The following is an 11,037-nucleotide window of genomic DNA, read 5'->3' as shown; positions in this document are numbered from 1 at the left end:
ATAGGGGGTGTACCAAAAATCAGCTCCATAGGATCATCCTAACCCCTCCATTTGTGGAGGACAAAAATGGGGCAGATTTGTGTCTGTCCATTTTTGTCCTCCACAAATGAAGGGGTTAGGATGATCCTATGGAGCTGATTTTTGGTACACCCCCCATCTATGTAAGGGACTTTCAAATGAATGCTTTGGATCATCCTAACAAAGTGGGCCCCATGTGATTGGGCGCTTAAGCTCACCATAAGTTTGGTGAGCTTAAGCGCACCAACAGTTTCCTCATATATATTTGCTAGCGTCCATCGCAGAAGGTATTTCGCGGATGGTCTGTTGTAGCTGACTGCAGCCACAGAGGCTCACTTTTCAGAACATTTTGTCTTCATTCACGAGGTGGCTGCTGTCAGATGCAACAGACCATCTGCGAAATGCCTTCTGCGATGGACGCTAGCAATTCCCAGATATATATATATATATATATATATATATATATGAGAATAGAGTTCCTGCGCTCGAGCACAGAAACAGGGGGGTGGGGCCATAGGAGGGGTAATCCTAACCATTCATTTGGAAGGCCCCATCATGGATGGGGTCCTACCAAAAATCAGCTCCATTGGATCATCAATGGGCGTCCATTTGTGGGGCCAAAAAATGGACACCCTAAGGTGATCCAATGGAGCTGATTTTTGGTGGACACCTTACCCATGAAAGGGCCCATCAAATGAATGCTTCGGATCCCACCCAAAATGTGGCCCCACCCTGTTTCTGTGCTCGAGCGCAACTAAGCTTAGCTGCGCTCAAGCGCAGGAACTCTATTCTCTCTCTCTCTCTCTCTCTCTCTCTCTCTCTCTCTCTCTCTCTCTCTCTCTCTATATATATATATATATATATATATATATATATATATATATTTATGAGGAATATGTTCGTGCGCTTGAGCGTTCGAACCAAATGGTGCGCTTGAGTGCACCATTCACATGGGTCCCACAATTTCTGTGAGGATTCAAACCATTCATTTGCAAGGCCCTATCATAGATAGGGTGTGTTCCAAAAATCAGCTCCATTGAATCATCCTAACCCCTCCAAAAGTGGAGGGCAAAAATGGGCAGATTTGTGGTCTGTCCATTTTGACCTCCACAAATGGATGGGTTAGGATGATCCTATGGAGCTGATTTTTTGCACACACCCTATCTATGGAAGGCCCTTTCTAGTGAATGCTTTGGATCATCCTAACAATGTGGGCCTCATTGGTTGGAGAGCTCAAGCTCACCATAAGGTTCCAACGCTCAAGCTCACAATCATTTTCCTCTATATATATATATATATATATATATATATAGAGAGAGAGAGAGAGAGAGAAATTTTTAGGGTGTGTTTGGCAATGCTTTCCCATTGGAGTGGGCTAACATGATAAACACACAAAAAACACTTTTTTTACAGTTGCCAAGCACACCCTTAGTATTTTTCTTAAAGATAACTTTATTAAATGTGTCCAAATTACATCACACCCTTGTATAAGTTTTTAAAATTTGTTATTCCTATGGTATTTTTTAGATGCTGGCAAACAGAATGTAACAGTTGCACCCTTTTTTGTGCCCTTGGTTCAGGCTCTGAACAATGGCGTTCGCTAGTAAAGTTGGGAATCTACTTAAACAAACTATAGGCAAGCACATTAATTCTGAACTATCTGCATCCACTCCATCTATATTCCAAGCAGTTCGACACGTCATCTTCCAAACTCTTCGTCGGAGGTGTGTCATCCTTCTTCAAATAACGAATTCTATTTTTGTTCTTTCGTATCGTCATGTCCTTAAGATCCCTATTTCAGGACTATCTTATGGCACGGACGACACAAGCCTGAGAGAAGCATTCACAAGCTATGGAAAAGTCATTGAAGGTAATTCATGCTTCTGTTGTCTCAACAGACCTTATTAAAACTTCTTCTGCAAAAGCTTGATTGAGATAGTGTATGAATGCAGCAAGAGTTATCATGGATCGCGAGACCGGTCGATCTCGAGGCTTTGGCTTTGTTAGTTTCACATCTAGCGAGGAGGCTTCTGCTGCCATCAGTGGCATGGATGGAAAGGTGGGTCTTTCTTGAGTAACTTGTGTGTCTTTTTTTATGGGGGAAAAGAAGCCTTTCTTGAGCAACTTGGATCTTTTTATGGGGAAAAAAGAAGCCTTTCTTGAGTAATTTGGGTGTAACAACACCCTTCTTCTCAGTTACTCCCAATCAATTATGCAGTCACTTCCACTCATTTGTCATTGGCCTATATTGCATGGGGATTTTGTGACCTAGGCAATGTTTGGCAGCAGCCTGTAATTCTTTTTGATGATAAATTAGTGTCTCCAAGTGGTGAGAGAGGGTGGGGCGGGTGGGACAAGGAGAGAAATTTGAGGAGGTATGGTTGAGATGAGGGTGAGTAGTTAAAAATCAGGAAAAAGTCGTTCCTATTTTGAGTAGAGTTTTTTGTTTCCGATTTTTAGCCACTTCTCATCACTTGGAGACACTAGTTTCTATTTTTGTTTCCTGATTTTTAGCCACAGTCACTTCACCCGTCCTACCCCTCTCTCACCACTCGGGGACACTAGTTTATCAAGAATTAAAATTCATGGTAGCCAAACATGCCCTTTGTATTTAATTTTTTTGTCATTGGCCTATATTGCATGGGGATTTATCATTTAGTGTTTAATCTTCTTCCAGGATCTTCACGGCCGAATGGTTAGAGTGAATTATGCCACAGATAGGGCAGGAGGATTGCGTGGGGGCTATGGCGGTGGCGGCTATGGTTATGGTGGAGGAAGCTGTGGTTATGGTGGTGGGGTGATAGCTATAGCAGTGGTGGAGGGGGCAGTTATGGTGGAGGAAGCGGTGGTTATGGTGGTGGGGGTGATAGCTATGGCAGTGGTGGAGGGGCAGTTATGGTGGAGGAAGCGGTGGTTATGGTGGTGGGGGTGATAGCTATGGCAATGGTGGAGGGGGCAGTTATGGTGGAGGAAGCGGTGGTTATGGTGGTGGGGGTGATAGCTATGGCAGTGGTGGAGGGGGCAGTTATGGTGAAGGAAGCGGTGGTTATAGTGGTGGGGGAAGTGGCGGTGATAGCTATGGCAGTGGCGGAGGTGGCACTTATGGTAAGGGAGGAGGCCGGGCTTATGGTGGTGGGGGGAATTACAGGGATGACTATGATGATGATGAGCCCCACTATGCCAACAAGCTATAAAGAATTGCCTTGGGTGAAACTGTGAAAGCATTCAAGAAGAATTTCAACGACTGCCTTGTGCTCAAATCATGTTTCTTTTCTCTCTTTACTCCTCTTTTTTTCTTTGATTCGGATGTTGATAGTCTCTGAACAATGTAGGAATGGTGAGGGTGGAAGAAATTCCTCTTCCACCTTAAACTGAGGTTGGGAAACTGCATGAAATTTGTCTTCTTAGTAGTAGTTCCATCTTTTATCAATTTCTATTACGAAGATCTTGTTAGAAAACATAAATAAATATGAAATTTATTGTTTGATCAACATTTAGTTGCATCCATATTTAGAAAAAATGCTGGACATGCATACATTTAGTCACAGCCACATTTTTTTTTTTTTTGAATCGTTTATTTAAAACCAAAACGTATCAAACATGTTTATATTCATTGAACGATTTTTTTGCATTTCTATTTAGTTTTTTTTTTTTTTTTTTCTTTTGCAAAAGAAGTCTTCTACTTGTCTTATTTTGAAAAAGTTGTAGCAAATTTTACACAAATTCCATTGCTGACACATTTTATTATTATAGGTTTCACCTTTCATCAAGCTCTCCACCTCAGTCATCTATCTTTCGAAAAGCAATGAATTGATCCTGCCCGGCTGAAATTTTTCGAAAAAGGAAACTGTAAGTTGCCAGAAAACAAAAAGAAAAGAAAAGAGGAAACATACATTTCCTGCAGGAAAAAATGTACCTGATCATCAGATGCAATTTCACTGAACTGATCTTGCCACATAATTTTCAAAAGACTCTGCTTTTTAATTCATGAACCACCTAGGAATCACAACATTCCAAAGTGGCGCAGTGCCTATTGCCTAAGTAATACCCCCTGCAATTATGAGTTAACTCACTACGGGTCATGTCTTTTTTTTGTGGTTCCTAAGGTGCCTCTATCCTAACAATAGGCAGATGACATTGATGTAGGTGAGTACTTAAAATGAAGGAAAATCAATTGAAATCAAATAAATTTCTTGCAAACAACTCTGTTAACACTTCTTCCAACTAAAAAGGATACTTAGAAAACCATTCAAAATCTCTTGTAAAGTTGAGCAGCTACATGAAGTCATTATATCAATATTGATCAACATTTAGTTGCATCCATATTTAGAAAAATGCTGGACACGCATACACACAATGGACAGCACAGAGCTTCGATTCCTAGACCTCATGGAAGAGCATCCTGCCATTGCTCGGACCTTCCATTCCTGAAACTCAAACGAGAGGAGAAAAGAATAAAAGGAGACTCTATGGATGTGATTCGGTGGCTGAGAGGGACGGAACATCCGCCATGGTGTTTTGCTAGTATCCTCAATTGTATTTAACCACATCAGAAATCTGCTAACGGTGAAGCAGATAGATTGGGATGGGAAGGAGTTGAGAGGCAAGGGATAGAGCTGTTCGATTTTTGTCCCCTTGATTGCTATGCATTGTTTTCTCTGGCTCTTTTGTATTCCTTTCTAGCTTCTCCTTGTACTTGTGTTGGACCAACTCGGTCTCTTTTTCTTGAATGAAATTGCTGCCATTAAAATAAAATAAAATAAAAATAAAAACCCTTACAAAAGGTGTACAACTTTATTTCTTAATTACAAAACAGACATTTACAAATACTCCTTAAATTACAACCAGTACAAGTTCATTCATTTTCCCAAAGAATATGTTCACAAGGGCGGTAATCTCTTGTACTTGGAATATAACAAGAAACAGAGGAACAGAGACCCACAGCAGATTCCAGTGACGATAAGGACCCAGTTGAAGTTCGATTCTTGGTCAAAAAATGAAGGTGTAAATCTCATCCCGAATACACCTGTCACAACTGTGAAAACTGTAGCTACAAAAGCAGCTGCCGTGACCATCAACTCAAATTGGATCAGTTGGTTTTGAACAGTGTCCTGTTTGAGCCGGAAAAAGGAAGAAACAAAAGTTGGAATAAATATATCTTTTATGTGTTTATACGAATTATTAAGGAAAAATCAAAAATTCAAACTCCTATAAGTTCTTACCAGTTTAATGTTGATGAAATCTTCAGTGTTGTCGACGTATTCTTTGAGCTGTAACACCGACGGAGAATTAGAGATAAGCTTATGCTAATCCATTAAAAAATGCGAGGAGAGAGAATAACAAGAAAAGGTTGTTAAAATATATGACTTGATTCCTTACAGATAGCAATTTTCCCAGAGTGTCGTCAATAACAACAAAATAGGCCTCCAATAGCATCTCCAGTTCTTCAATGCATTCACCATTGTTAGATGAACTCATTAGGCTTCTTCCATGTTTGCTTAAGCTCATAACACTGCTTGGCAGCCGCTCCATTTTATGAGATCCGCTGCTTGAACCGACGGGTGAAATGTTGGGTGTTGAATAAGCTTCTATTCTTTCTTTCTTCTTAGTGAGAAACATCTTGGCCATGTCCCCATCATCATCCATGATTTTTTCTATTTCATCGCGGACCTAGAAAGTCGATGTAAAAGTCATCATGCAGAAAAAAGTGATGGATGACAAATGGAATTGTGGAAGATGATGGGTTTGTGTTTACCTTTTGAACACTGCGGGTCAAGGCGAGGAGATGGCTTTTGAATCTATGCACACGCTCTAGGTTAAGAATACTAATGGATGATGCTAGTTCATCTATGACAGGGTACACCTCAATTTCAAGTTCTGTCACCTGTTATATTCACAAGGGGAGGCAAGAAATAAGGGACTTTAAGGCACCATGTATGATGCTTTTCAACAAGATGAGCAAATGTTTAAAAGCTCAGCAAGACAACTTGCATTCATCTAAGTAAAGAAAAGCTAGTAGATTCAGTTTTAAACTCTCGAAATATGATACGAAGATATGGATACAGATACGGATACATGAACATAGATATGAATCGACATTTTTCAAATTCTAGAATATGGATACTGGTGTCTCATATCATGAGGTAAGACACAAGACATGTATAAATGAAATCTCATAAATCTTAACTAGAGTTTACTCCGACGATAGAACTAATGGTAAATTTTAGAAAGCACATATAAGACAAAGGTTCAAAATTATAATCGCAAATCTTGACCATAAAAAACAAAAGAGTGTAATAGTTAATTTGAAGAGATTGTAGATGTTTCAAACATTATAATTATTTGACCAACGGAAATTTGAGGACAACTTCTTAATAAAGATGTGTTTCCAGAGCTATGATACCCGGATACTTGTGTAGGCCTAACGTACTATGTCTAACATCCTACAAGATTATCATTTGAAAAATATACAAAAAATAAAAATCTCATCTAAGTTGCTCCAGAATCCAAGTCAAGTTTGAGTAATTTCTATCATGGCATAAACCACATTTCCTGCATATCAATGGAAACAATGGGGCTGTTGGCACAAGAGTGGTTGATAATTGCCTTGGCACAATGGTAAGGTTGCTCCATTGTGACCTGGTGGTCATGGGTTTGAGTCACAGAAACAGCCTCTCTGCAAAGCAGAGGGAAGGCTGCGTACATCTCGCCCTCCCCAGACCGCGCAATGGCGGAAGCCTCGTGCACTGGGCCACCCTTTATAGTCATCCCCTTATACAGCTGGCTTCGAGTTGCAACCAGCCAACCCAGGAAACTCTTCATGTCTGTTTAGAATGAGCAAAATGCCATCATATCTTCTCCCTCAATGCAATGACCGGAAACCATCAGATTTAGGTCATTGCTATCCCCTTACTCCTGCCGTCCTGGATAGTCATTATTTACGAATTTTAAGGTCTGATTGGCTTAACAAACTCCACAGATGCTGTGGTTCGGGCTATCCACCTCGGTATGAGCATATTTAGGGAACATAAGGAAGGTAAGTTAGAGGTGGAAGGTGATTCCTCTAATGTCATTTCTTGGGCTCAAGGTAAGAGTGTAGGTCCATGGAGACTAGCTAGGTTTCTGGATGAAATTTCTGCAATGTATGATGAAAGATTTCTTTCTTTTGTCCATGTTCCTAGGAGCGCCAACGATTTTGCAAATCGATTGGCCAAATCAGGGGCCTAGCGAGATTCCTTGTATGTTGGGCAAGCTTTGCCAACTAACCTACTGTAATCTTTTCTCTCTTTTAATATAGTTATCTTTTGCTCAAAAAAATAAGAGTTTGTCCTCAAATTTCACACTCAAGACATAATTTGAAAAATATACAAAAATATGAAAATATCATCCGAATTATTCAAGAAACCAAGTCAAGTTTGAGTATTTTATATCATGGCATAACCCACATTTCCTGTATATCAATGGAAGCAATGAGACTGTTTGGCACAAGGATGGTTGATTATCTCCTGGATAGCCATCCCCTAGAATAGCTGGCATCAAGTTGCAACCAGCCAACCCAGGAAACGCTTCATATCTGTTCAAGCAGCATTTCAATATCTTCAATGCTGGCAGTAAGGGACATAGATAACAATGACTGGATTCCAATTGTTTCCTGTCATTGCATCCATGGCCATACAAAAACAGAAACCAGCAGCTGTATTAAGGTCAATGCATTGGCGACAACCCTAAATTCAGGGTTGTCTGGTTTTAACCCAAATCCACTGTTCCAGGAGAAGGCTATCCATTAGATAACCATCCTCGTGCCGAACAGCCCCAACAGGACAAGTGTTAAAAACAATTGACATGTTTCAGAAATACCTGAGCATCAAGAGAAGTGCATGCTAATTCCAATGCCAGCTCCAGTGCCCTGAACTCGAAAGCCAAATTATCTGAACTCAAATCGGTAGGTGTTGTAAGTATTTGTTTTAGAATTGACAGTGCTAAGAAACATGCTATTTTGCCTAGGAGCAACATCTTTACAGGTCATGTCCAAAGTATTTAAGAAAAAACACAAGAACATTTGCATTTTGACAAACTTATTTTGAAGAAATGTATTTTTGAGAATTCTACTAGAGGAATGAATCATTACCAGTTTGATCTTTCTGTGCCTCAAGGCGCTTGCACAGTTCCGACTCATACTGCATAACACAGCTGTCCAAAGAATTCATGAGAATAACTTCATCTGCCGTAATTATACACCTAAGTTGTTCTACATTGACAATGATTGCCTTCTCCCGACCTGATATTGTAGAAGGATATACAAACAGAGGATCTAAAAGTCGAATATCTCTGGCAGGAAGGTTGCAGCGTCTCATTATAGTGGCTTTATCAAGCACTAGAAGCTTTGAATTCCCATTTCGATCAATTTGTATCCATGAACGACTTCCTTGACATCTCCTCTTCAGATATGAAAAGCCGAATCCCTGAAACAAAGGCCTCCCAACAGCATCTAAAGTAGCACCCTCAGGAAAAGAAATTCGTTCGAGCAGGTTGGAAGGAAGAAAAGGAGTTCGCATTTCTCCAATTAGATTTTCTTGTTCTTGTTCTTCTTTTATTTCTCCAATTAGATTTTCTTGTTCTTGTTCTTCTTTTATTGGATTCATCTTGATGAATTTCTACCCAACAGAAGTTCACATAATGCATATCGTTTTAAGATGAAAATTACACCTCATCCATTACAGTCTTGACTTCATGGATGGATCATCAAAGAATAGCTCCCACTTTCCACCACCCTCCGTGAACCAATGAGAAAATTATTGGAATTAACGACTCTTTCCCCCTGCACTTGTGCTTTGAAAAATCAAAATGCCCACAGGTTCGTGAAAGATCAATGAACAAAGATTATATAAGTTTCTTCACAAAATCAATGAATTCAAAATGCTGAGCATAAGAATCAGATACAATGACACAGAGAAGAAGGAAGAGAAGAAGCAAAGATTAAACTGACAAAAATTCAGTTGTTGAACATCACCAAACCTATCATCTGAACAATATATCATCCATTTCATGAACTCCCAAATCCTAAAATCATCACCATCAATTGATAGTCCTCAATTAATTGCAGAAACCCAACACCCCTACATCATAACCCTCAATCAATATCCCTAAATGCCACAAATCTCTAACCTATCACACAAACAATAAATGAATCAACTGTTTCAACAATCCGCGCCCTGCCAAAGTAATATTCAAAACCATAGTTTTCATTGGTTTCTACAAAAAATGAGAGAAATAAAAAACCCATACTCCAAAAAATTATAGGGTAAATTACAGAAGCATGCTGAAGTGTTGAAAAAATAATGTCAAAATGGGCAAGATCGTTTTGAACGAATGGCTATCTTAGATTGTGGCATGGTGAAGCATAGAGGCAGAGCTGTTACAGAATTTGTAGTGCAATGGACTGGAGCTATTGCTGAGCATGCAACTTAGGAAATTTTCTACAAGCTACAACAAAAGTACCAGAATTTCCAACCTTGAGGGCATGTTATCTTCTGCATATTTTTCATTGATTAGGATTTATCTGTTAGTTGTTTATTTTATTATCTGTTTGTAATTTACTTTCTGTTGTGAAGTTTTAGTCATATAGGAGGCTTTTGTGAGTCCAAATAAAGTGGTATAAACATCCGATTAAAAGACATGTACTCAGTGTATATGGCAGGGAAGAATTTTTCTTTAATTTCAGTAACTTTGGAGGGTTTTCCCCTGAAGAGGGGTCAAAATAAATACCCATCACATAAAACCCCACCCAGTCTCCCATCAAAGCAATCTCAGAAGCCCAACAAACAGAGCAAATAAAATGACCCAACAAAAGTTTTATCATAAATAAAAGAAATCTAGTCTGGGTAATGCTCTAAATGGATGTAAGAGAGAGGATTCAAAGCAATATACCTCAAAAAGTAAAGGATCAGAGTGTTTCCATATGAAACAATGAAGGCTTCATGATTAAAAGAGGCAGGTCTCCCCAAGTCTGTGAGAAATGAATAATTCTCAATGGGAAAGAGATCACTTACCATGGAACTTGAAGAAAACACCATTTTCACTTCTGGGTGAGATTGATCTTTCTGTTTCTTAGTAATCTGGGAAGTAAAAGACCGGGAAAGGTTTTGCCTGTGTTTGTGATAATGACAAAAACAGGAACAAGAAAGGTAATGATTTAACATCCCCAAGTTTTGGTATCATCCACCCCCCCCCCTCCTGTTGGGAGCCTGTTTGGATGTGCAATGAGCAAGCCTAGTAATTGGATTGTGGGTGGAATTGTTGTATAGAATTGGATTCTTAGGTGCACCCAAAATCCAATTTGATTACAAACCCAAACTATCCTAGAGTGTTTTAATTGCGTGGTAAAACTCATTAGTCATGAGAAAGAACTGGACCCTAGGGATTCTGGAGTTATGCTAGCATCACAAGACATTAACAATTGCTTCCCTTATCATTGTTTTTTCTAATATTTTTTGGCATTTAGCTTCAAGTAGAACCACAAAAATAGCGTTGGATCCCTTAGGTAGTGTTTGGTTGCACAAACTCTCTGTAGCTGTTGAGATTTTGAAGGAATTTCAAATGCCATTCCTTCTTTGGTTGTCATTTACAAAACGAAATCCAAGAAGACATTGTGCATAATCGGTTTTGATTTGCCTAGCGGATTTTCACAACACCACCCCGTACTTATTCTCCTACTCTTTAAGGCCCTATTCATTTCAGATTATGACAACCGACTGCGGGTGCCAAACCAATTATCCGTCTCAAAATTACGTTTAAATTTGAATCCAATAATTGGTTTAGCACTCACAATCGGTTGTCATAATCTCAAATGAACAAACCCTAAGTCTATGTCGCGCAACAAAGCATTGATTAAATTCCTTGTTTGGCTGCCAATATAACATTGAAATCCTCATAAACTCCTCGGGATGTCTCTACGTTAATCATTGCATGTGTGCTGATGTGTCACCCTTGTCCCATCCCTATAATATCTAAGCCCAAGAC

The 11,037-nt window shown here is 39.4% G+C and overlaps 1 protein-coding gene and 1 pseudogene across 3 annotated transcripts; one reads left to right on the top strand and one right to left on the bottom strand.

Moving 5' to 3' along the window:
* The first annotated feature begins 1,608 nt into the window (after positions 1 to 1,608).
* Positions 1,609 to 3,509, top strand: LOC143846865 (uncharacterized; annotated as a pseudogene).
* A 1,244-nt stretch (positions 3,510 to 4,753) lies between these two features.
* Positions 4,754 to 10,339, bottom strand: LOC143846711 (magnesium transporter MRS2-5-like). Of its 3 annotated transcripts, none has more exons than XM_077355229.1 (7): positions 9,946 to 10,339; positions 8,147 to 8,847; positions 7,876 to 7,946; positions 5,774 to 5,902; positions 5,398 to 5,688; positions 5,241 to 5,288; positions 4,754 to 5,129 (listed from the first exon to the last, which is right to left on the bottom strand). In XM_077355229.1, exons 2-7 carry the CDS (start codon positions 8,658 to 8,660, stop codon positions 4,899 to 4,901), a joined length of 1,284 nt encoding a protein of 427 aa, XP_077211344.1. In that variant the 5' UTR covers positions 8,661 to 8,847; positions 9,946 to 10,339; the 3' UTR covers positions 4,754 to 4,898. The 3 variants fall into 3 exon arrangements, with proteins under 3 accessions (XP_077211344.1, XP_077211343.1, XP_077211345.1); XM_077355228.1 differs by having other exon boundaries at positions 10,068 to 10,339; XM_077355230.1 differs by having other exon boundaries at positions 8,147 to 8,836; positions 10,068 to 10,339.
* Positions 10,340 to 11,037: the final 698 nt, after the last annotated feature.

Source organism: Tasmannia lanceolata, unplaced genomic scaffold (assembly GCF_043159265.1).
Source record: "Tasmannia lanceolata isolate RefF3 unplaced genomic scaffold, GAP_Taslan_0.1 ptg000015l, whole genome shotgun sequence".
Taxonomy (NCBI): domain Eukaryota; kingdom Viridiplantae; phylum Streptophyta; class Magnoliopsida; order Canellales; family Winteraceae; genus Tasmannia; species Tasmannia lanceolata.
This window is presented reverse-complemented; position numbering and strand designations above follow the sequence as displayed.